Source organism: Schistocerca cancellata, chromosome 2 (genome assembly GCF_023864275.1).
Source record: "Schistocerca cancellata isolate TAMUIC-IGC-003103 chromosome 2, iqSchCanc2.1, whole genome shotgun sequence".
In the NCBI taxonomy this organism is placed as follows: Eukaryota; Metazoa; Arthropoda; class Insecta; order Orthoptera; family Acrididae; genus Schistocerca; species Schistocerca cancellata.
This window is the reverse complement of record NC_064627.1, coordinates 13,969,430-13,997,099: the sequence shown is the minus strand read 5'-3', so window position 1 is coordinate 13,997,099 and position 27,670 is coordinate 13,969,430. Positions and strand designations below refer to the sequence as shown.

The 27,670-nt window shown below is 39.5% G+C and overlaps 1 protein-coding gene across 1 annotated transcript; it reads left to right on the top strand.

The window, feature by feature from the left end:
• Positions 1-23,439, top strand: LOC126163201 (uncharacterized). Its single transcript, XM_049920155.1, has 2 exons — positions 1-1,242; positions 23,119-23,439. The coding sequence occupies exons 1-2, from the start codon at positions 1-3 to the stop codon at positions 23,437-23,439; spliced, it is 1,563 nt and encodes a 520-aa protein (XP_049776112.1).
• The last annotated feature ends 4,231 nt before the right edge of the window (positions 23,440-27,670 follow it).

Genomic DNA, 27,670 nt, shown 5'->3' with positions numbered 1-27,670 from the left:
ATGACCTGTAGATTAAAACTGAAGAAACTGCAAAAAGGTGGGAATTTAAGGAGATGGGACCTGGATAAACTGAAAGAACCAGAGGTTGTACAGAGTTTCAGCGAGAGCATAAGAGAACAATTGACAGGAATGGGAGAAAGAAATACAGTAGAAGAAGAATGGGTAGCTTTGAGGGATGAAGTAGTGAAGGCAGCAGAGGATCAAGTAGGTAAAAAGACGAGGGCTAGTAGAAATCTTTGGGTAACAGAAGAAATATTGAATTTAATTGATGAAAGGAGAAAATATAAAAATGCAGTAAATGAAGCGGGCAAAAAGGAATACAAACGTCTCAAAAATGAGATAGACAGGAAGTGCAAAATGGCTAAGCAGGGATGGCTAGAGGACAAATGTAAGGATGTAGAGGCTTATCTCACTAGGGGTAAGATAGATACTGCCTACAGGAAAATTAAAGAGACCTTCGGAGATAAGAGAAACACTTGTATTAACTTCAAGAGCTCAGATGGAAACCCAGTTCTAAGCAAAGAAGGGAAAGCAGAAAGGTGGAAGGAGTATATAGAGGGTCTACACAAGGGCGATGTACTTGAGGACAATATTATGGAAATGGAAGAGGATGTAGATGAAGATGAAATGGGAGATGCGATACTGCATGAAGAGTTTCATAGAGCACTGAAAGACCTGCGTCGAAACAAGGCCCCCGGAGTAGACAACATTCCATTGGAACTACTGACGGCCTTGGGAAAGCCAGTCCTGACAAAACTCTACCATCTGGTGAGCAAGATGTATGAAACAGGCGAAATACCCTCAGACGTCAAGAAGAATATAATAATTCCAATCCCAAAGGAAGCAGGTGTTGACAGATGTGTAAATTACTGTACTATCAGCTTAATAAGTCACGGCTGCAAAATACTAACACAAATTCATTACAGACAAATGGAAAAACTGGTAGAAACCGACCTAGGGGAAGATCAGTTTGGATTCCGTAGAAATACTGGAACACGTGAGGCAATACTGACCTTACAACTTATCTTAGAAGAAAGATTAAGGAAAGGCAAACCTATGTTTCTACCATTTGTAGACTTAGAGAAAGCTTTTGACAATGTTGACTGGAATACTCTCTTTCAAACTCTGAAGGTGACAGGGGTAAAATACAGGGAGCGAAAGGCTATTTACAATTTGGACAGAAACCAGATGGCAGTTATAAGAGTCGAGGGACATGAAAGGGAAGCAGTGGTTGGGAAGGGAGTAAGACAGGGTTGTAGCCTCTCCCCAATGTTATTCAATCTGTATATTGAGCAAGCAGTAAAGGAAATGAAAGAAAAATTCGGAGTAGGTATTAAAATCCATGGATAAGAAATAAAAACTTTGAGGTTCGCCGATGACATTATAATTCTGTCAGACAGCAAAGGACTTGGAAGAGCAGTTGAACGGAATGGATGGTGCCTTGAAGGGAGGATATAAGATGAACATCAACAAAGGCAAAATGAGGATAATGGAATGTAGTCGAATTAAGTCGGGTAATGTTAAGGGTATTAGATTAGGAAATAAGACACTTAAAGTAGTAAAGGAGTTTTGCTATTTGGGGAGCAAAATAACTGATGATGGTCGAAGTAGAGAGGATATAAAATGTAGACTGGCAAAGGCAAGGAAAGCGTTTCTGAAGAAGAGAAATTTGTTAACATCGAGTATAGATTTAAGTGTCAGAAAGTCATTTCTGAAAGTATTTGTATGGAGTGCAGCCATGTATGGAAGTGAAACATGGAGGGATCACAAATATAGCATTGGAGGGCAGCGTGGAGGGTAAAAATCGTAGTGGGAGACCAAGAGATCAATACACTAAGCAGATTCAGAAGGATGTAGGTTGCAGTAGGTACTGGGAGATGAAGAAGCTTGCACAGGATAGAGTAGCATGGAGAGCTGCATCAAACCAGTCTCAGGACTGAAGACCACAACAACAACAAATACACCTTTGGAGGTAAGGTAAGCAGCTGTATGAATATCAAGGACACAAATGGCAAGTCAGCACTAGCCAAAGAAGGAAAGGCTGAAAGTTGGAAAGAATGTGTAGAAGGTCTACTAGCAAAGCTGTATATCGAGCTGCATACTAACCTCGTCAAATGTTGTCTTTTGTGGCACTTTTTTGGCTGGCACAGATTGTTTTCTTATTCCTTTTGACTGTGATGTCCTGGTATCATTCGTGAGTGCTATTCTTACATTATATTTGTTACACAGCATTTGAAACTCATCTCTCCATAACTGATGACGTTTCTGTAAATCAATTTCTGACTGCCCTTTCATTTCATCTGTTTGCTTTTCTCTCACTTCACCTGAAATGATATTTTGGTGAATAGAGTTAAAAAAACTGTTGCTGCAATAGAAAGTGTAGAAGCTCATCTTGGACTAGGAGAAACAATAGGTACAGTGAACCATATGTGAATGTCTTTGAACTTCCACATTAACCCCCAAAAATTAATCAGCCATAAGAAAATAAGTTTATGACTTTGTGGTAGTAATTAAACTCACTTGTCAATAGCATTAAAAACAATAAAATAATAATAGTGCTAGAAAAGTGATTACAAATGATAAAATATCTAAAATATAGTAGCAATGCTAAAGTAGTTAAAACCACTTTTGAAAGATATTACATGAAATCTCTGAACAGGATGGCACATATGATTTGTATTCCTCACAGAAGTTTAAGCAGAATTTGGCACAAGCAGTATCTTTTCCCAACTTGTTGATAAAGTTCCACTCACAGATGCCTCCCAGGTAAGATCTAAACTGTGCTCAGACAAAAGTTACAATTTCAATAGACACTTCAGTTAAATAGCTCTTCTTACTTGACACAACAATCAACCATTGGTTAAAATGAAGTGCAGGTTTATATAATAAGTTGTATATTGTTAACTTATTTTTGCCAAAAGGTGTTGAAGGAGATAGGTCACAGCTGAGTGGTTGGTTTAGCTGACCAAAGCTTAACTGGTGAAACTCGAGTTTCTCTCAGCATATAAAAGGTTCATACGACTTCAGGAATGCAGCTGGCTGACATCTTCATAAGGTGAACAGCCTGTTCACAGATGCAGCAAGAAATTGCTGTGCAAGGAATCGAGAACCACACATACAAACACACAGTAAACAACTAGTGTCATCACTCGACCAAAGATGAAAGTTTTTTAAACAAGACCTGCTTGTCTCTGCTTTCAGCCACTCTCTTTACTATTTTCCTCTAAAAAGACATAAGCCAAAGCAAAAGACTTGTGCACTGAGAGACAGTGTTTTATGCTTGTGGCAAGTTCCATCTTACTGAGAGGGAATTATGATGTGTCACATTAGTAATCATAATGAGATCATCATCACCCTGTTTTGGTACTGAAAAGAGAGGATCCAAGACAGTAGATGCTCAGGCAGTGGATGATCAGAAAATTCAAGCAGATGAGCTACTTCCAGAACATCATCAGAATTTAAGCCTGTGAACATCACATACAACTCCAAATCAAAAACATTAAATTCTGTTGATAGTATTCAATTTTCAAAGCTGTCTGATGAAACAAAGATACTTTTAATTGATAATCATCTGTTTATAAAACTAAAGAGAGATGGAATGTGTAAAACTTATGCTGGTTGATAATATCTGAAGTACTTTCATTGTTACACATGTGAGCATAAAAATTGTACTAGTCCTGTTAATCGAATAAGTTGGCAAGGAACTTTACAGACAACCTCAAGTTGTTAGTACATATGTTTCCCAATCATACTCTTTATGTTGAATCATACTTTTTTTTTCTTTCTCATTCTTTTCTTTTTAAACAAGTAAGCTATATGTAAACTGAATGACTTACAGACCGCAACAAAGATAAATTATTGAGTTGTTTTATGGAAAGGATAATGTTTTGTTACATCTGTATGAAAAAAAGGAAGAATAAATATGATCTTCAATTTATTAGTTCCTGTATCTTCACCTGTTTTTTTCTAAAAGAGGTAGCAGGTGGACATACGATTAGATCCATCATACCAGTATTGTTCAAAAATATGTATTTTAACTGTACATTAAAAAGTGATATAAAAAGTTATTAGGAAAGCAAAGTATATTCATACATTCATGATGACCACACCTGTCTGTTCATCATTTCACCTGCCAGAGAGATCCTGCATCAGGAGGTTCAGAGCAGACAAGAGGAATTTGCGCAAGCAGCAGAGGAGCGATCCTGCATCAGCATTGTTATAATCAGGACTATGCACAATGCAATTAATGTGAAGCAGTACATAACTCAGCTTATAAATACTGATCTTAAATGTAATGACAATGAAGGTCTGTTGATATTGGTGCCAGTTAAAATTCACCATGATATATGTACAGATTTATAAATTAGCTTCAAATTTCTTTCAACTGTTCTTTCCAATTTTTTTTCAATTAGTCAAGCAGCAATTATTAGTCAGTTTCCATTATTTGCCCACCTGAGTATGCCATTATTCATCTTGTTACTGAAGGAGACTGTACGTATCCAAGAACAGACAGAGATAAATCAAGTTTTGTAACTGCTGTTATGGCAAGACAATGGGTGAAAGAATATTAATACTTTTTCTGAAACCTACACAGAACAGGTAGTTCAGAAGCCCTCTCATCATGAAATTATTATGTTATATGTAACAGCAACAAAGCTTTTTGTGAATGTCAGCAACAAAACTGGTGTCAATGGCAAAACTGGTGTCAATGGCCATGAGTCAGTTGTAGCAACACCGAAAACCAAAGAATAAGTGCCAACTTAAACAAGCAGAAAGATTTACATGTTCAGTAAAGCAGGTAAAGAGGCACTAGTCTCACCTGTCAAGAAGAAACTTGAAACATTTAGCTCTGGGCAGGAACATGTAGAGGATGTGTGGTTCAAGTTTAGGAGAATAGTTGACAAAGCATTTGATATACATACAAGCTGGGCAACCATAAGGAAACATGGTGAAAAATGCATGCTCAAACATCAATGCAGATCCTAGTTGAGCCTGCAGATTGTGCTGTCATACTTGACAATGAACGGCTTCTGAGTAATGTATTCAATACTTTGCAAGTGTCAGTTAAGGTCAGAATAGTGTTTTCTGTAGATGTGAGTGCATTATGTTGGAGCTAACTGAATTCAAACACGGGAAGATTGTTGATGCTCATATGGTAGGCGCATCTGTAAACAAGGTAACCAAAGTATTTGGTATTTCAAAGTGCACTATATCAAAGATTTTCTGATTATGACGAAAGTGGAGGAACATCTGTTAAGTTATAATTCAGATGAACCTGTGTGTCAAATGTTTGTGACAGGCTGTCACTAAGGAGGATTCTGATGAAACATAAGAGGACAGTAGCTGCAACAGTCACTGCAGAACTGAATGTTGAACACATGAATCCTGTCAGCACCAAAACAATGCATGGAGACCTACACGAGCAGGGAATTTCATGCTGAGTTGGAATTCCAAACCCACTCGTAAGTGATGCAAGTTCTCGTAACTTTAAAACATGGTATAGAAGCTATAAAACCTGCAGTATAGAGCAATAGAAGAAAGCCATTTGATCAGATGAATCTTGTTTCACATTGTTTCCAACTTCTGATCGAGTTTACAGCCCTAGAGGGAAACATTGTGGAAATTCAGTGATGATTTGGGCAGCCATACTGTGGTATTCCATGGACCCCATGGTTACTAAGGAAGGTAGTATTGTTGCCAAGGATTATGTGACCATTTTGGCTGATCAGGTCCATACCACAGTACAATGCTTGTTCCTCAATGATCATGCTTTTTTACAAGATCACAAAAGACCATGAATTGTCACATCCCACTGGCCACCAGTCAACAGATCCCAGTATTACTGATCCTTTGTGGTCTACTTTGGAGAGACATGTGCATGATCTCTATCCACTTCCATCATCGCTTCCTGAACTTGATATTGTTTTGCAGGCAGAATGGTATAAGAGTCCCTTGAAAACCATACCAGACCTGTATTTATCCATTCCAAGGTGACTAGAAGCTGTATTGAAGGTCAGTGGTTGTCTTACACCATAATACGCGTGCTAATGTGCCATGTTTTTGATGTTTCCATACTGGTGTTTCCATATTTTTTTCCACCCACCAGTGCATACACAGCAGAACTGATCATGATGTGAAGGAAGTTCCTCAGTATACAGTACCTGTATGAAAAATTCTAAAGAAACATCAACTACTACATAATAGATGTAAAACAAAGATATGTTTATTTTAACTCAAACACATTTGTATATAAAAAAAGAAAGAAAGAATAAATAAATAAATAATCTGCTCATGCATGAAGGCTGTCTGTGGCACCAAACTCAGCGCTCAGACTGTCATGGATGACAGGAACTGAGATTGAGGGTAGTAAATAAAAAAAAGAAATTATGCACATTGTTTTCATTATTATTTCACAGTAGTACTGCCCCACTTTAGTTCACATCCCACTGCAAAGAAGGGTAACACAAATGATAGCATCAGCAACATTGAGAAACAGCTGTAATTGTTAAAATTGAATAAGGCCCCAGATCCTGAGGCAATTCTTATCCAATTATATGCAGTATTTATGGCTGAACTAGCATCTGTTAAAACCATAATATAGTGTAGCTCTCACAAACAAAAAGTTGTACCATGTGGTTGGAAGAAAACACATGTCACATACATATACAAGAAGGGATCCCCAAAACCACAGACCAAAGTCAATGACATTTACCCACCAGACAAATCTTCTGATATAAATGAAAACTTTAGAGAAAATCTCAGTTCACTTGTACATAAGCTCCTCAATTATATTGTCTCATTAGTGGAAACTTTAATCATCCAACAACTAGCTGTGAAAATTACAGTTTTGTTAGTGTTGAGTGTGATACAAGATCCTGTGGAACATTATTAAATGTCTTCTCTAAAAACTACCTAGAACACATAGTAAGGAGCCCCATCCATACTGGAAATATATTGGCAACAAATTGACATGACTTCTTTGAAGATGGCATCAGTGACCATGGCGCAGTTGTGGCATATATTATAAAAGTACAGAAGACAACTAAAACATGCAAAAAGATAGATACATTCAGTAAACTAGATAAAAAACCAGTAATGCCATATCTCAATGAGGAGCTTGAAACTTTTGGCAAAGGGCAGGAGCCCATAGAGGAACTCTGGCTCATGTTTAAAAGAATAGTCGACTGTGCACTGTATAGATATTTGCCCAGTAGACCAGTCGATAATGGGAGGAGACCACCATAGTGCGCAGTCGCTGTAAAGAAACTTATAAAAAAAACAGATATTACTGCATAATAGGTATAAAACAAAGTGCAGGGCTATAGATAGATGCTGAATGGAATGTGTTTAGCTGTCAAGGCAGCAATGAGTGATGCCTTTAATGACTACTGTAGCAGAATACTGTCAAATGACCTTTCACAAAATCCAAAGAAATTCTTGGCATATGTAAGGGCTGTTAGTAGCACCAAAGTTAGTGTCCAGTCCCTAGCAAATGAGATATGAATTGAAACTGAGAGAACCAACTCTGTTTTGAAATGTTCTTTTACAAAGGAAATCCAAGAGAACAGCCCCAATTTAATACCTGTAGCACTCACAAAATGAATGGAATAAGTATTAGTCTCAGTGGTGTTGAGAAACAGCTGAAACTGTTAAAACTGAACAAAGTTCCAGGGCCCAATGGAATCCATGTCAGATTCTACGTTGAATTTGCAGCTGAGTTAGCCCATCTTATAACAATAATCTATAACAGATACCTTGAACAAAAAACTGTGACCAGTTCTTGTAAAAAAGCACAGTCACACCTGTCTACAAGAAGGGTAGTAGATGTGAACCACAAAACTACCATTTAATATATCTGACATCTATTTGTTGTAGACTCTTACAACATATTCTGAGCTCAAATCTTATTAGGTATCTTGAACAGCATGATCTCCTTAATGCCAACCAGCATGGATTCCAAAGACATCAATCATGTGAATCCCAATTCGCCCTTTTCTCTCATTATATACCGAAACCTCTGGATCAAGGCAATCAGGTAGATGAAATATTTCTTGACTTCCAAAAGCATTTGACTCAGAACCACACATAAGCTTCTTGTGAAAAGTATGATCATATAGGGTATCAAGTGAAATTTGTGACTAGACTGTGAACTTTCTGGTAGGGAAGACACATCATGTGATCTTGGATGGAGAGACATCATCAGATGTAGAAGTAAATTACAGTGTACGCCAGGGAAGTGTGTTGGGACTCTTGTTGGTCATGTTGTATATTAATGACCTTAGAAGTAAATTACAGTGTACGCCAGGGAAGTGTGTTGGGACTCTTGTTGGTCATGTTGTATATTAATGACCTTACAGAAAATATTAATAGTAACATCAGGCTTTTTGCACATGATTCAGTTTTCTATAATGAAGTATTATCTGAAAGAAGTTGCATAAATTTTCAGTCATATCTTATTAAGATTTCAAAGTGGTGCAAAGATTGGCAACTTACTTTAAATGTTCAGAAATGTAAAACTGTGCAATGCACAAAACAAAAAGATGTAATATTCTATGGCAATAATATCCTGAGTCACAGTTGGAATCAGCCAACTCATACAAATATCTGGATGGGTAAAGCAGGTGGTGGCCTTCGGTTTACTGGTAGAATACTGGGGAAGTGCAGTCATTCTACAAAGGAGATTGCTTACAAATCACTCATGAGACCTCTACAATACTGCTCAAGTGTGTGGCACCCATACCAGATATGAATAACAGTGGATATTGAACATATACACACAAGGACAGCATGAATGGTCATGTTTGTTTGATCTGTGAAAGAGTGTCACAGGGATATCAAAGGAACTGAACTGGAAGCCTCTTGAAGACAGACTTAAATTACCTTGAGAAAGCCCATTAAGAGAGTTCCAATAATTAGCTACAAATAATGACTGTAAGAATGTATTACAACCCTCTACACGTCGCTTACATAGGTATTGTGAGAATAAGATTAGATAATTACTGCACACACAGAGGCATCCAAACAATCACTCATTCTTCCTTGTTCTCCAGGTGTGAATAGAACTGGAAAAAACCCTAATAACTGGTACAATGGGACACACCCTCTCCCTTGCATTCATGGTGGTTTGCAGAGCGTAGATGTAGGTGCAGACATTCATCTGTTGTAGAATTCTAGAGAAAACACTCTGAGCTCAAACTTAAGGGGGTATTTCAAATATCTGGCCATGCTGACCAGAATGAATTCTCAAAATACAGGGTTTACAAAACCCTTCATTGGACTTATCTTATGTGAAAATCACACAGTCATGGAGCCAGGCAGTAGAGCAGATGCATTTATTCTTGACATCCAATAAGCATTTGATTCAGTATCACACAAAGAACTATTAATGTCTAACCCATCATGTGGGATATAAAGCAAAATTTGTGTTTAGATCGATGATATGTTGGCAGCAAGAATATGTGAGAACTGAAATTGGGCAACTCTTACAAATACTCAGATGTGAGAAACCGTGGTGATATGAAATGGAATGATCATGTAGTCTAAGTCATAGGTACAGCGAGTGGCAGGTGTAATGCACTGGACTATATTACAACATGATCCTTTACATTAATGAAGAATCTGTTCCATATGCCACAGGAATGATAATGTTTGTAACTGCTGTTAATGACTTTGTAATTTTTAATTCAACATCACATAAGTGTACAGATGCTATTATACTTAAAAAGCATACTGTTGGATGTCATATTACTGTTTTATATGAAATAAACTGGCTTATAGAACATTCCAGAAGATAACATTATAATATGAAATCAGTTTAAAAAATATACAAAATATTGGCCAATTATCTAACAGTAATAAACTGTTCAGCTTTTGAATGAGAACATATGAGAATATTAGTGTCAAACTACAAACACACACACACACACACACACACACACACACACACACACACACACACACATTCACACGACCACAGCTCACACAGACATGACCACAGTCTCTGGCCAGCAATTGAGACCACAGTCTCTGACCAGCAATTGAGACATGCCTGTGAGCAACTGCACATGATTAGAGAAGCAATCTGAGTGATGGGAGTGAGGAGGAAGCTGGGCTGGTGAGGGGATGGGATAACAGGATACGGGAATGGATGGTAAAATGCCACTTATTGGGGAATACAGGGACATGGTGGGGACAGGTAGGGCAGCTAGATACAGTCAGGAGTTGGTAGGGGTAGAATGGCAGTGAGGGCAGGAGGGGGGAGGGGGAGGGGGCAAAAATGACATAACTAAAAAGACTATAAGTGCACTGGTGGGAGAATGATGCGTAGTGCTGGAGTGGGAGCAGGGAAGGGAATAGGTCGGTGAAGACAGTAACTAACAATAAAGGTTGACGCCAGGTATTGTAGCCCTGCCTTGTTTCTATGAGCAATTTTTAAGCGAAGGGCTGCAGAACTATCTCAATTACAATACCTCAACAACCATTTATTTCAACAACCAAATGAGCAGCCAGAACCAACAATCCACTTGGATCAGTAGAGAACACATTAATTGCAGATATGCAAGGTTGAAGGAAACACTTATTTTACAGCATTCTAGACCTATTATCATCCATACCTTCCAATACAAATGGATTTCAGTCTGCTAATAACAGACAAATCCACAATTTCTGAAGTGTAATCTCTGTGCAGTCCAGCTCCCACAACTACTACCTTAACAGAACTTGTAAATATCAGCAATAGCTTCCTTCAGTTCACAACTGCCAAGAGGACCACCAACTTCAACATGCAGCCTCACTAATTAACTCAAACGCTGCTAGTGTGAGCTGCACACCAATTAAATTAACATTTATATATAAAAGCAATATCTGCCCACACATTTCACAGTCTCTCTTCATTATTTAAATACTCCAAATCGTTCAGTGCCAACTTAATGCTGGTGTTGCTTCCTCTTCCACCTCAGGAATATTTCCTTCTATTCGCTCAGATTGCTTACTGTCATGCTCACACAACTGATACCTGAGATTCTGAGCAAACCAAAATAATAACTACCATCTGCCCAGTTGAGAACTACTCCAATTTTCCTTAGCGTATCTGAGACGATAATAAATGAAGCTAACAAATTGGTAACTATCCTCGACTTAACCTACCACATTTGACCTTGCATCCTCAATTCAATAAGTGACACACTCAGACATCTATCTGGATGTTGCTAGCTGCCACTAATTGCACAATTTCTTATTCAATTTTCCCCCATTTGCAACAACTGCTATTCCAGTGACCCGCCTGGTAGAATTTTGCACAGAGCACAACTTAATCATAGCTCACACTTGGTTCAAGAATCATGAAAGGAGGTTGTGTACATGGAAGAAGCCTGGAGATAATGACAGGTTTCAGATAGATTATATAATGGTAAGACAGAGATTTAGGAACCAGGTTTTAAATTGTAAGACATTTCCAGGGGCAGATGTGGATTCTGACCACAATCTATTGGTTATGACCTGTAGATTAAAACTGAAGAAACTGCAAAAAGGTGGGAATTTAAGGAGATGGGACCTGGATAAACTGACTAAACCAGAGTTTGTACAGAGTTTCAGGGAGAGCATAAGGGAACAATTGACAGGAATCTGGGAAATAAATACAGTAGAAGAAGAATGGGTAGCTTTGAGGGATGAAGTAGTGAAGGCAGCAGAGGATCAAGTAGGTAAAAAGACGAGGGCCAGTAGAAATCCTTGGGTGACAGAAGAAATATTGAATTTAATTGATGAAAGGAGAAAATATAAAAATGCAGTAAATGAAGCAGGCAAAAAGGAATACAAACGTCTCAAAAATGAGATCAACAGGAAGTGCAAAATGGCTAAGCAGGCATGGCTAGAGTACAAATGTAAGGATGTAGAGGCTTATCTCACTAGGGGTAAGAAAATTAAAGAGACCTTCAGAGAAAAGAGAACCACTTGTATGAATATCAAAAGCTCAGATGGAAACCCAGTTCTAAGCAAAGAAGGGAAAGCAGAAAGGTGGAAGGAGTATATACAGGGTCTATACAAGGGCGATGTACTTGAGGACAATTTTATGGAAATGGAAGAGGATGTAGATGAAGATGAAATGGAAGATATAATACTGCGTGAAGAGTTTGACAGAGCACAGAAAGACCTGAGTCAAAACAAGGCCCCAGGAGTAGACAACATTCCATTAGAACTACTGACTGCCTTGGGAGGGCCAGTCCTGACAAAACTCTACCATCTGGTGAGCAAGATTTATGAAACAGGCGAAATACCCTCAGACTTCAAGAAGAATATAATAATTCCAATCCCAAAGAAAGGAGGTGTAGACAAATGTGAAAATTACTGAACTATCAGTTTAATAAGTCACGGCTGCAAAATACTAATGCGGATTCTTTGCAGACAAATGGAAAAATCTAGTAGGAGCCGACCTCCGGGAAGATCAGTTTGGATTCTGTAGAAATGTTGGAACACGTGAGGCAATACTGACCCTACGACTTATCTTAGAAGCTACATTTCAAGCATTTGTAGACTTAGAAAAAGCTTTTGACAATGTTGACTGGAATACGCTCTTTCAAATTCTGAAGGTGGCAGGGGTAAAATACAGGGAGTGAAAGGTTATTTACAATTTGTACAGAAACCAGATGGCAGTTATAAGAGTCGAGGGACATGAAAGGGAAGCAGTGGTTGGGAAGGGAGTGAGACAGGGTTGTAGCCTCTTCCCGATGTTATTCAATCTGTATATTGAGCAAGCAGTGAAGGAAACAAAAGAAAAATTAGGATTAGGTATTAAAATCCATGGAGAAGAAATAAAAACTTTGAGGTTCGCCGATGACATTGTAATTCTGTCAGAGACAGCAAAGGACTTGGAAGAGGAGCTGAACGGAATGGATGGTGTCTTGAAGGGAGGGTATAAGATGAACATCAATAAAAGCAAAACGAGGATAATGGAATGTAGTCGAATTAAGTCGGGTGATGCTGAGAGTATTAGATTAGGAAATGAGACACTTAAAGTAGTAAAGGAGTTTTGCTATTTGGGGATCAAAATAACTGATGGTGGTCGAAGTAGAGAGGATATAAAATGTAGACTGGCAATGGCAAGGAAAGCGTTTCTCAAGAAGAGAAATTTGTTAACATCGAGTGTAGATTTAAGTGTCAGGAAGTCATTTCTGAAAGTATTTGTATGGAAGTGAAACATGGATGATAAATAGTTGGGACAAGAAGAGAATAGAAGCTTTCGAAATGTGGCGCTACAGAAGAATGCTGAAGATTAGATGGGTAGATCACATAACCAATGAGGAAGTATTGAATAGGATTGGGGAGAAGAGAAGTTTGTGGCACAATGTGACCAGAAGAAGAGATCGGTTGGTAGGACATGTTCTGAGGCATCAAGGGATCACCAATTTAGTATTGGAGGGCAGCGTGGAGGGTAAAAATCGTAGGGGGAGACCAAGAGATGAATACACTAAGCAGATTCAGCAGGATGTAGGTTGCAGTAGGGTCTGGGAGATGAAGAAGCTTGCACAGGATAGAATAGCATGGAGAGCTGCATCAAACCCGTCACAGGACTGAAGACCATAACAACAACAACATGCATGGCAGCTGTTTAGACTGTCTCCACTTCACACTTCCAACTGTCACAACCCACACTTCTCCCATATTTGCCACGTGGGGTGAGTGGTCCTTTCCCTGCCTCAATCTACACGACAGTGCCAGGCTAGCTGGCCGGGACTGGCACAAGCAAAACACCTCGAGTCGCCTCGGGCTGCAGACATCATACTGCCACATGATCTTGCTTCCATGCTTCCTCTCTCTTTCCTTCACTTATCGACATAAGCAATCCCCTGTGACTAACCTTAACACCACTCCATGTCGGTCCTTCGGCTGCATATCTCGAAGAATATAACGTACGACTTCTGACTCACTAAATCCTAGGCACAAAACTCTAGCACTCCACTTAATTCTAGCTATGTAGCAGCTGGACTGCTCCTGAAGACCTTGCTCGTGTTCATAATGGAAATGAATAAGCTCCTACATCATCACCCTGTGTGGCAAGGATCCCCTGCAAACCCTCTCATGAAATCCTGGGTAATGGCATTATGTACCTTCTCCAGGAAGCCCCCATCAACATTCACGGCTAGTATCTGTAATAATTCCTCCTATCTAATGTCCAAGACTCCACCCCTTCTCTTAAAGTTTATCCAAAAAATACAAAAACTTAAGTGCCTGTGGAAAGGGACTTGCTGAAAACTCACCCACCTCCTGAAAAACACCTAAAAGCGAATTCAGCAACTCAGTGAAGTACCTCAAATTAATACAGCTCACTGTTTTATCAACGAAAGCTTGGGGCATAGGTAACGCCTTTGGGGAGGACTGATACTTCTGTGGAACTAAGGCTTTTCGAGGAAGGGCTCACGAGTGTGTTTCAAGTCTGTTTAATTCGGTATTCTGTGTAGTGGTGGGAGTGAGTTTCTGAGGGTGTGGTAAATGTAGTAAGTCTGCAAGGAAGGGTTTGCAATCTACGAGGGGATATGGCGGAGGTTTGGAGGCTGTTGTTGAGGTGACAGATAGTAGTAGTCAAAGGCAGCAGTAGGAGCTGAACAGATTGGAGGGTTTTTGAGGTTGTACTGTGCATGCTGCTTTGGTTCCTGGAGGGCAAGAGTTTCAATGTGAGAGATGGGATACAACAGAGCAGGAGAACCTTACAGATAGAGAGGAGGTATTGTAAGGAGATTTGGGCTTGATTCACATTGCTTTATTGGACTATATTGGTGAAGACTAAGGACTGGCAGAATGTGAACAGATTGTAGAAGGAAGAGTTGCAGCCAGAGATGGGTAATTTGATGGTAAGGCCATTTGGCAGGGGGATGTGTGGGGAGTGGGGATTCCATGAGCCAGTCAAAAATGCATGAACAGTCAGTGGGACAAGGTTCTAGTAGGTTCTAGCTAGGCATAAGGAAACTTTTCTATATTGGCACAGATGAAAGGAGCCTTGCTCCTCCATGGTGGAGAATAAAAATGCATAAAAATACATAAATTACATATAAATATGTGTGAAAAAAATCAGAAAAATATATGAGAAAAATCACAAAAAGGATATAATTAATGTGAGTGTGAGGAAACAAGATGAAATGTGAAGTGGTAGGGCTGATAGTGAAAGGTGAAAAGGAACTGAAACAGATGTGAAAACAATGAGATCAAAGATTAAAATAAATAAAAGAATGATGATGTGGGATGCAGGTTGCTGGCATATATAGATGAAGGACGGGCACAGGAGATGTGACTGAATTAGGTGAAGTTAGAAGTGTGCTCTGGAATAAGAGAGAAGAAAGAATGATGGGGTGGGGATGGGGTTGGTAGGTTGAGGTACAATTTCATGTGGCACAAGAAAGTATGGAAAATAACATGTGAAAATACATGAGAGTGAGGTAGGAAGAGTGATCAATTTGATGGTCTATGATTATCAATACTGCTGACAGTGATATATGACACGAAATGCTGCATCGACCATCAGTGCAGTCATGTAGCCACGTGACTTGCACAGATGAGACAGTCGATACTGTGAGGCTCGTAAGTCTGTGTGCGGTGCAGTTTGGAAGGTAACATAAAACATATGAAAGAAGAGAAAGAAAAGTACGGATACTGAAAACAGTAATACTTTAAAAAATAGGGAAATAACACCAGGTTATGAGATGGAAGAAAAGCTGTTAGGAAACTCAAACACTGGACAATTCGGGATGGAATAATGACAACATAATGTAAAGGATAGATTGCTATGCACCACATAATGGAGATCTCAAGTTGTAGAGAGGCACATCAGAAAGACTTCTAAGCAAATGAGCTTTTGGCCAAAAGGTCTTCTTCAAAAGTAGATAACACACACATTCACACAAGTACAATACACCAAAGCCAGATTGTGAGCAAAAGTGCACGATGGGAGCAGCAGCATGAGTGGTGGAGGTAAGGAGAAGTATGGGGCAGGAACAGTAAAGTGTGCTGCTTGTGGGAGCATACAGGAACGAGGTGGAGAGAGGGTAGGACAACTAGGTGCAGTCTGGAGGTTACACGGAGGGCAGATGGGGTGAGATTGGAGGAGAAAAGGAGAAAAGTAAAAAGACTGTGGGTGCATTGGTGGAATAGAAGTCTGTGTAACACTGGGAGTGGGACAGGTGGATGAAGGACAGTGGGAGAGTTTGCACATGTGCAATTCACAGAAGCTGGTGTTGGTAGGAAGGATTTTGTAAATGACATAAATATAAGAAATTTTACTGTAACTAGCCTGGGCTATGAATTGACTACATTCGTACACCTATATTGTTAATGGTCACATAAAGAGACTGAACTGAACGAATTGTTCCACAGTTCCCAGAGTTGTTATGATCTATGTATATGGCTAACATGAACAGAGATAGAGATCTGCATCTACATCAGATATGATCACTGATTATGAACCAAAGGTTGTCCTTTATGTTTAAAATTCCACTTTCCAAATACCTGCCACTCTCAAATATGTTTGGCACCACCAGATGTGGGCACACTGGACTACCAATGGACTAATGGACTACCAATGGCACTGACAAGATAACTCTGTTGTCAGGTTTCCTGTTCCTAAATTACAGTACTCACTGTAGCACCTGAATTACAGCAGTAGCTTATTATGTGTTCAGTTGGTACAGTAATTGCAATTTTAAAAGCTATTGCTACCTCTTCTTTCTTTGAAAGTGAGATTCTGCCAACTTCATACTTGTTATTAACATGTTTACTATGAAAAATGACAATGACGCACAATGGTCAATATGTATCTTATTTTCTTAACCCACCACATTTCATATGTGCACCATGGTTCAGTTGGTTGAGTGCTGCTGCAAACAACTCATAATTTCTGTGTTCAAATCTACTACTCAGCAAATTTTTTTATTAATATGAAAAATGGGAAGTTGCAATGAGATCAATATCAAACTCGATAAATTTTTTCTAATATTGGAAGAAGATGGTTTCCTTCATAGTGGTAATATTCAAGAATGGAGTGAGTTACTCAGTAAAACATGTTCCATAGATCATTTTGCAAGGTAGATTGTAATGATGTGGAATGAGTCACTATGCATTCACATTCCAAATTAATCTGTAGATAATTACATCCAGAACATTTCTAATTTTTTATACAAAAAAAGATATACAGATGTGATTTAGTAATTCCTACACACCACCTTTCACACATTATAATAGTAGAAATTATTCTACAAAACAGGAGTTGTCAAAGAGAGACTTTCTCAATTTGTAATTAAATTTTACTTTGCTGTCTGCCAGGTATTTCATATCACTGGCTAAGTGATCAAAAATTTGTGTTGCAAAATTGTGCACTCCTTTTTGTACTAAAGACAACCTTAATATGCAGTAACGAATGTCATTTTTGCTTCTGGTATTGTAATTACACACCTCATGGAGTAATGAATGTCATTTTTCCTTCTGGTATTGTAATTATGGACCTCATTAATCCCCTTAAATTGTTGTGGATTATTTACAACAAACTTCATGAAGGAAAAATATACTGTGAAGCAGTAGTCAGAATGCCCAACTCCTTAAACAGACATCTACAATAGGATCATAGGTGAGCACCACATATTATTCTCACAGCACGTTTTTCCCAATGAAGACTTTCTTTCTTAAAGATGAGTTACGCCAGAACATTATTCTAAATGACATCATTGAATGAATATATGCAAAACACAGGGAACAAAAAAAGATGGCAGTTATAAGAGTCAAGGGGCATGAAAGGGAAGCAGTGGTTGGGAAGAGAGTGAGACATGGTTGTAGCCTATCCCTGATGTTATTCAACATACATATTGACTAAGCAGTAAAGAAAACAACAGAAAAATTTGGAGTAGGAGATACAATCCATAGAGAAGAAATAAAAACTTTGAGGTTTGCCCACGACATTGTAATTCTGTCAGAGACAGCAAAGGAACTGGAAGAGCAGTTCAACAGATTGGACAGTGTCTTGAAGAGAGGATGTGAGATGAACATCAACAAAAGCAAATTGAGGATAATGGAATGTAGTTGAATTAAGTGAGGTGATGCTGAGGGAATTAGATTAGAAAATGAGACACTTAAAGTAGTAAATGGGTTTTGCTAATTGGGGAGCAAAATAACTGATGATGGTCGAAGGGGATATAAAATGTAGACTGGCAATGGCAAGGAAAGCGTTTCTGAAGAAGAGAAATTTGTGAACATCGAGTATAGATTTAAGCATCTGGAAGTCTTTTCTGAAAGTATTTGTGTGGAGTGTAGCTATGTATGGAGGTGAAACATGGATGATAGGATTCTAAGGGCATAACATGCTGATGACATTCTGTTTGCAAGTACCGTTGTGTGTTCACACCACTTCAACTGAGAATCAATGTTCATTCCTAGAAATTTTTCATTTGTTACACAGTCTATAGAGTTGCCGCCTACATTTAATTTAACATTGTCATTTTTCCTCTGTCATTGACTATATAATAACAGATCAGGAATTCAGGAAGGCTGTGAGGGACACACGTGTATTCAGGGGATTCTTTGATGACACTGATCATTATTTAATCTGCAGTGAAATTGGGATTGTGAGGCCGAAAGTGCAGGAGGTCAGGTCCATATGTAGGAGGATAAGAGTGGAGAAACTTCAGGATAAGGAAATCAGGCACAAGTACATAACAGCGATCTCAGAAAGGAACCAGTTAGTTGAATGTAGTCAATTACAGTCATTGGAAAAGGAATGGACAAGGTACAGGGACACAGTACTAGAAGTGGCTAAAGAATGTCTTGGAATAGTAGTGTGTAAAAGTAGGATGAAGCAAACAGCTTGGTGGAATGATACAGTCAAGGCAGCCTGTAAAAGGAAAAAGAAGGCGTATCAAAAATGGCTACATACCAGAACCCAGGTAGACAGAGAAAGTTATGTTGAAGAAAGAAACAAAGCCAAACAGATAACTGCAGCATCCAAGAAGAAATCGTGGGAAGACTTCGGAAACAGGTTGGAGACTATGTGTCAAACTGCTGGAAAACCATTCTGGAGTGTAATTAGCAGTCTTCGAAAGGGAGGTAAAAAGGAAATGACAAGTATTTTGGACAGGTCAGGAAAACTGCTGGTGAATCCTGTGGATGCCTTGGGCAGATGGAGGAAATATGGGATAGGAATGATGATGGAAATAGGATCACATTTGAGGAAGTGGAAAAAATGGTCAATAGATTGCAGTGCAATAAAGCGGCTGGGGTGGATGAAATTAAGTTGGAACTCATCAAATACAGTGGAATGTCAGGTCTTAAATGGCTACACAGGATAATTGAAATGGCCTGGGAGTCGGGACAGGTTCCATCAGACTGGACAAAAGCAGTAATCACACCAATCTTTAAACATGGAAACAGAAAAGATTGTAACAACTACAGAGGTATCTCTTTAATCAGCGTTGTGGGTAAAATCTTCTCAGGTATTGTTGAAAGGAAAGTGCAAGTATTAGTTGAGGACCAATTGGATGAAAATCAGTGTGGGTTTAGGCCTCGTTGAGGTTGTCAGGACCAGATCTTTAGCTTACGGCAAATAATGGAGAAGTGTTATGAGTGGAACAGGGAATTGTATCTATGCTTTATAGATCTAGAAAAGGCATATGACCGGGTTCCTAGGAGGAAGTTATTGTCTGTTCTACAAGATTATGGAATAGGAGGCAAACTTTTGCAAGCAATTAAAGGTCTTTACATGGATAGTCAGGCAGCAGTTAGAGTTGACGGTAAATTGAGTTCATGGTTCAGAGTAGTTTCAGAGGTAAGACAAGGCTGCAACCTGTCTTCACTGTTGTTCATATTATTTATGGATCATATGTTGAAAACAATAGACTGGCTGGGTGAGATTAAGATATGTGAACACAAAATAAGCAGTCTTGAATATGCGGATGACTTAGTTGTGATGGCAGATTCGATTGAAAGTTTGCAAAGTAATATTTCAGAGCTAGATCAGAAATGTAAGGACTATGGTATGAAGATTAGCATCTCCAAAACGAAAGTAATGTCAGTGGGAAAGAAATATAAACGGATTGAGTGCCAAATAGGAGGAACAAAGTTAGAACAGGTGGACAGTTTCAAGTACTTAGGATGCATATTCTCACAGGATGGCAACATAGTGAAAGAACTGGAAGCGAGGTGTAGCAAAGATAATGCAGTGAGCGATCAGCTACGATCTACTCTCTTCTGCAAGAAGGAAGTCAGTACCAAGACTAAGTTATCTGTGCACCGTTCAATCTTTCGACCAACTTTGTTGTATGGGAGCGAAAGCTGGGTGGATTCAGGTTACCTTATCAACAAGGTTGAGGTTACGGATATGAAAGTAGCTAGGATGATTGCAGGTACTAGTAGATGGGAACAATGGCAGGAGGGTGTCCACAATGAGGAAATCAAAGAAAAACTGGGAATGAACTCTATAGATGTAGCAGTCAGGGCGAACATGCTTAGATGGTGGGGTCATGTTACACGCATGGGAGAAGCAAGGTTACCCAAGAGACTCATGAGTTCAGCAGTAGAGGGTAGGAGGAGTCCGGGCAGACCAAGGAGAAGGTACCTGGATTCGGTTAAGAATGATTTTGAAGTAATAGGCTTAACATCATGTTAGCACTGAATAGGGGATCATGGAGGAAATGTATAAGGGGGGCTATGCTCCAGACTGAATGCTGAAAGGCATAATCAGTCTTAAATGATGATGATGATTTTTCCTCTTCAAACTGATATTCATGTCATTAGTTTTCTTTATATTACATGCAACTTTATTACTTATTGACCAATCATAACCTTCCTTGAGAGTTTCATTTGCTTTCTCGGCAAGGAGTTCACTTGTTTTCTCAGTGACTATAATATTGCTGTCATTATCCAAGAGGATTTTTTTCACCATCAGTAACACTACTGGGGAAGTCATTGATGTATATCAGGAACAGTGTTGGTCCTAATATGCTACCTTGCGGAACCCCTATATTAATGTATTTTGGTTCTGATAAGTGTTTTACTAAATGTTTGTTGTTGTTGTTGTTGTGGTCTTCAGTCCTGAGACTGGTTTGATGCAGCTCTCCATGCTACTCTATCCTGTGCAAGTTTCTTCATCTCCCAGTACCTACTGCAACCTACATCCTTCTGAATCTGCTTAGTGTATTCATCTCTTGGTCTCCCTCTACGATTTTTACCCTCCACACTGCCCTCCAAACTGGTGATCCCTTGATGCCTCAGAACATGTCCTACCAACCAATCCCTTCTTCTAGTCAAGCTGTGCCACAAACTCCTCTTCTCCCCAATCCTATTCAACACTTCCTCACTACTATTTAATAAGTTTCAGAAATGACTTCCTGACACTTAAATCTATACTTGATGTTAACAAATTTCTCTTCTTCAGAAACGCTTTCCTTGCCATTGCCAGTCTACATTTTATATCCTCTCTACTTCGACCATCATCAGTTATTTTGATCCCCAAATAGCAAAACTCCTTTACTACTTAAAGTGCCTCATTTCCTAATCTAATTCCCTCAGCATCACCTGACTTAATTCGAATACATTCCATTATCCTCGTTTTGCTTTTGTTGATGTTCATCTTATATCCTCCTTTCAAGACACTGTCCATTCCGTTCAACTGCTCTTTCAAGTCCTTTGCTGTCTCCGACAGAATTACTATGTCATCGGCGAACCTCAAAGTTTTTATTTCTTCTCCATGGATTTTAAGACCTAATCCTAATTTTTCTTTTGTTTCCTTCACTGCTTGCTCAATATACAGATTGAATAACATTGGGGAGAGGCTACAACCCTGTCTCACTCCCTTCCCAACCACTGCTTCCCTTTCATGTCCCTCGACTCTTATAACTGCCATCTGGTTTCTGTACAAATTGTAAATAGCTTTTCGCTGCCTGTAGTTTACCCCTGCCACCTTCAGAATTTGAAAGAGAGTATTCCAGTCAACATTGTCAAAAGCTTTCTCTAAGTCTACAAATGCTAGAAATGTAGATTTGCCTTTCCTTAATCTAGCTTCTAAGGTAAGTCGTAGGGTCAGTATTGCCTCACGTGTTCCGATATTTCTACAGAATGCAAACTGATCTTCCCCGAGGTCAGCTTCTACTAGTTTTTCCATTCATCTGTAAAGTAAATGAAGCAGGCAAAAAGGAATACAAACGTCTCAAAAATGAGATCGACAGGAAGTGCAAAATGGCTAAGCAAGGATGGCTAGAGGACAAATGTAAGGATGTAGAGGCTTATCTCACTAGAGGCCAGATAGATACTGCCTACAGGAAAATTAAAGAGACCTTTGGAGAAAAGAGAACCACTTGCATGAATATCAAGAGCTCAGATGGAAACCCAGTTCTAAGCAAAGAAGGGAAAGCAGAAAGGTGGAAGGAGTATATAGAGGGTCTATACAGGGGTGATGTTCTTGAGGACAATATTATGGAAATGGAAGAGGAGGTAGATGAAGATGAAATTGGAGATATGATACTGCATGAAGAGTTTGACAGAGCACTGAACGACCTAAGTCAAAACAAGGCCCCGGGAATAGACAACATTCCATTAGAACTGCTGACAGCCTTGGGAGAGCCAGTCCTGAAAAACTCTACCATCTGGTGAGCAAGATGTATGAGACAAATGAAATTCCCTCAGACTTCAAGAAGAACAGAATAATTCCAATCCTAAAGAAAGCAGGTGTTGACAGATGTGAAAATTACCAAACTATCAGTTTAATAAGTCACAGCTCCAAAATACTAACGCAAATTCTTTACAGATGAATGGAAAAACTTGTAGAAGCCAACCTAGGGGAAGATCAGTTTGGATTCCATAGAAATGTTGGAACACGTGAGTCAATACTGACCCTACGACTTATGTTAGAAGCTACATTTCTAGCATTTGTAGACTAAGAAAAAGCTTTTGACAATGTTGATTGGAATATGCTCTTTCAAATTCTGAAGGTGGCAGAAGTAAAATACAGGGAGCAAAAGGCTATTTACAATTTGTACAGAAACCAGATGGCAGTTATAAGAGTCAAGGGACATGAAAGGGAAGCAGTGGTTGGGAAGGGAGTAAGACAGGGTTTTAGCCATTCCAGTGTCGAAAATGCTTGACCACCTGTTTCAGCAAGATGCAAAGAGAAAATTTGAAAGACTTCATCCGACTAATATAGTCTCCAATTTTGTGATTGTAATGACACAGTCCACACCTCACACAATGAAAAAGTCTTGCACGACGCTTCCTGGTCCTGGTCATATTCCAGGGCCAGCCCTACAGTTGGGGAAGGGAACTTCAGCTCCCTCATCCCCTACACCTATAGCACCAGTGCTTCCCACACCATCGAAGCAGCCAGAAATGCCTAGTCATCCTCTGATGTCAGGAATGAGGACACCTGTCAAGGTGCCCCCCTCTCAAGACAAGGACCAGCAGCCACAGGCTGCGGGCTGAAGAAAAGTACAGTCCTCTTCATTCTCAGATGATAAAATGGGGAAATATTCACAGAAATAGAAGTCTCAGAAGGATAGGCAGAAACATTTTCCACTCCCAGCCCTGCAGTGGTCAAGCCTATGCACACAGATGATGGGTCACGCAGTCAGGTGGGCCACGACCTAGTGGCACAGTCATCGCACCCATCTTTTCCATTCTCCACTTTCTCAGACCTGACTCCAACATCCTTCAATGGAACTGTAATGATTACTATTGCCATATGACTAAACTCATGTCATTTAATTGCTACTTACTCCATAATTGTACTCTCATACACTGAGATGTTTTCAGTGAACAGGTGTTCCGTACCATTGCTCTAGAGGCCAAGGTCATTAGTGTCTACCTGTCAGTTTGGATGACAATATGTAATGTTTATCTTCCCCAGATCAACCTTTCCATTATCACTAGCTGTTGAGTTAATGGCACAGCTCCCTACACCTTTCACCTTATTGGGGAACCTTAATACCCATAATCCTCTGAGGGGTGGTGACAATATATCTCTTTTCAGATTGGACATCTGCCTACTCAAGACTGTAGCTGCAGCCCATTTCAGTGTGGCTCACTGAATGTTTTCAGCTACTGATTTCACAGTCTGCAGTATGAGTATGGTACCCTGATTCAGTGGTGCATCCATGACAATCTATGTGACAGCGACTATTATCGCATCATTTTCTCCCTCTTCACTCACAGACATTTGGAACATGCTATATGTTGGTCGCTTTGGAAAGCTGATTGGCAGCCCTTCTCCTCTACAACCACTTTTGAAGCCAGTTGTGTGATGGATATTGACAAATTGGTACAGGATACTATTTATACTATTGCTCATGCTGCAGTAGCAACAATACTCTACTTCTCTGGCTCATGCCAGTGGCCATCGGTGCCATGGTGGTCTGAGGATATAGCCACAGGTATCAGGAAAAGCTGCATGCCACTTCAATGACACAAGTGCCATCCCTCCATGGATAATTTAATAGCATTCAAGAGACTCCGGCTGAAAGTGCAGTTTTTAATAAAGAAAAGTAAACAGGACTGCTGGGAGCAATATGTCTCAACTATGCAGTCCCACACCCCATAGTCTCAAGTATGGACTAAACACCGCTGTATTTGTGGCCATCCACCACCCACGGAAGCTCCTGACATCCTTGTCAATAGTAACATCTGCACTGATCCCATGGTACTTGCCGAATGTTTTACAGCACACTTCGCTGACGCATCCACTTGCAATAATTACAATCCCTGACCCAGGAACACCTTATTCAATTCTGCCTACTATCTCTTTATGCACATGGCTATCATATATGCCCCTTTTAGTGAATAGGAGCTTCACAGTACTTTGGTAGAGTGCCATGATACTGCCCCTGGACCTGACAAAATCCACAACCAAATGCTCAAACATCTTTGTGCCATCAGCATGAAACAGCTTTTTAATCACATTTGGTGGGAGGGAGTATTTCCCCCTCAATGGTGGGAAGGTATTATTTTTCATGTGATGAAACAGCGCATCGCCCCCATTTTTTAACTAATTACCAGCCAGCTTCTCTGACAAATGGGATGTGTAAGCTATTCAAATGAATGATTAACCACAATCTTTGTTCATGCCTTGAAGCCAGAGGACATATATTGTGACTCTAATGTGGCTTTCAGGCTTTCCAGTCCACCACAGATCACGTGGTTCATTTGGAATCTGCAGTCCTTTTGCGAATTGCCAACATCTGATTGCTCTGTTCTTTGATCTACAGAAGGCATACAATACTGTCTGGTGACATCACATCCTATTAACACTGCACGAGTGGCATTTCCAGGGCAGTTTACCCATTTTAATTCAGAATTTCCTATCTCTCTGACTTTTTCATGTCTGCATAGGTTCAACTCTCAGCAACCAATACGTACAAGAAACTGGAGTCCCTCAGAGCTCGAATCTGAGCGTAATGCTATTCACTATCATCAGCAACAGTACTGTAAATGCAGTGGGCACCACAGTCTTTCTGTCACAGTATGTGGATGATTTCTGCTTGCTCAGATTCCTGTGTGAGCCAGGTTGTGGTGCTTATTGAAGATCAGGTGACACACAGATGGGGTTGTATTCTTACACACCCCATTCTGTGAGATGTCACAGAGGATTTGAGCATCAGTGCTGAGAATCACTCATTGTTTGATGTGCAAATTAGAGGTGTCACTGTTCAATACATATGTGATGGACGGTTTGTGGTCTTGTTCATCTCCCAGATTGCTGTGGTCAAGTTGGAGTGAAATAGTGTTTACATGCAAGAGGTAGCTGGTGACAAAGTTGTCAGCTCTGTGTAACTGATGGACAGCCCTTGTGTATTGCGTGATGAGATTTAGGTGGCAAAAGCTGCTAGCGGTTGACATCCTTTGATGGGTGACATACTGCATCTACGAGTGGTTTCTGAATTGTAGAAATCACAAAAGTCTGACTTCGATACCCTCCCAGAAATACCAAACTGCTCCATACACAAGTAACTTGCAATCGAATGCCGGCAATTTTCACTTCAGAACCATGAGTTCCTTGGAGAAGAAGTGAAGTGGTTGTGTTCCATTGCTGACAATTTACTGTAAAACTCTGCTGACAGCTGAACTGCTAGCAGCCGTTGGGACATTGAGTAATGAGTACCCCAGGCTGGCTGCTTCCACGAGGCAGTCTTTGGCACTGTTGAATGCAGCGTGCATGTTGGGAATGCACACTAATTTCCCCCTTCCTTACATATGCAGTCCAGTGAGGGCATCAGTGAGAGGAGCCTATATCACTGGTCTGTGCAGCAGGTGATGTCGGTAAAAGCTAACGATGCCTGGGAAGTGTCATAGGTCGTGATAAGTTTATGGATGTGGTAACGGAGCTCCATTCATTTGGACACGGGTTTGATGCCATCGGCATTTTGTGCATATCCTGGAAAGGTCACTTTGGATATCAGCAACTGAGATTTCTCCTTGTTAATGACTAACCTAGTTTTAAATGCTGTTCATGATCCTGGGACGTGGCAGACAAGTTTATATATCATAAAGGTAAATATAGCAAAAGCCTTATTGGAAGGGAATGCTACTGATAAATAGCTGCCAGCTTTGGCCTGCATTTTTTAATATATATGGCATGAAAAGAAACTCAAACAGGCTGAAAGATACAATGATACCCATCTTACATATCTATTCTGGATGCATAGATATTTGAAGGTAGACCTTTCTCCAATCAATAAAGTTAAAGACTCTCACATCTCCAGGGGAACGTGTAAAGTCTTGAATGTTCTGGTTTTGGTAACTGTCGTATAATGCTCAAGTAAAACCAGAGCCAAACAGAACTGTCCTTTTTTGCAACTAATTTCACAAGCTGTGACATGGTCACAAACAGAACAGTGATCCAGAAAGTATGGAATGAATTTCTTTATTTTTTTATATGATCACAAACTTATTAGGTCCTCAGACAACAGATTTCAGCCAGCAATTACCATCTGCAGACCTGCAGCAAATATGGGAAAAACACAAATACAACTAGTGGACTGTCTACAGCTTAACACAATAAAATAGGCCACAATGAAAAGTATTACTGTCATACATATGAAAACTATATGCTCTAAACAGGACAAGACATACCCGTTTTACAAACATGTCTAATATAATGCCGCCATAGTGGCATTGTCAAAAGATAAAGACAAAATCAGGTTAGCATTGTTACACATACATAAAATATGGTATATACTACAATCTACTTGTTAACAGCACAACTGTTCATAACAAACTGCTGTACAGTAGCCAAAAAAGGTTTGCGTCATAAGCTCGTTAGCTCTGAGTACTGTAAGCATACACATATTCTTCAACCATGTAATTGTAGAAAATGGAATAAAAAAAAGAATACAATCAGTAAAATCTGTAGTAGTCATAGGTGCATAAGTCATTACAGTAATAAAATACAATAAATTAAAATTCAATAGATTAAATTATGAGCAAAGTTAGTTAAGTGGCAATAATTCTGATATGCTCTTGTTGTAAATTTTAGATCCAAATATTCTGACGTATAAAAGAACAAGGTTATGGAGTTCACAGAATAATAAGAAAATAATAAAATAATGAGAAGTGGTCAGAGTAAGTGAACCGCCCCTTGTTCCCAGAAAAGAATGATAAAACACCATACCAATCAATTAACAAGATTATTCAGTTAATTAAATATATTGTATAAACAGAG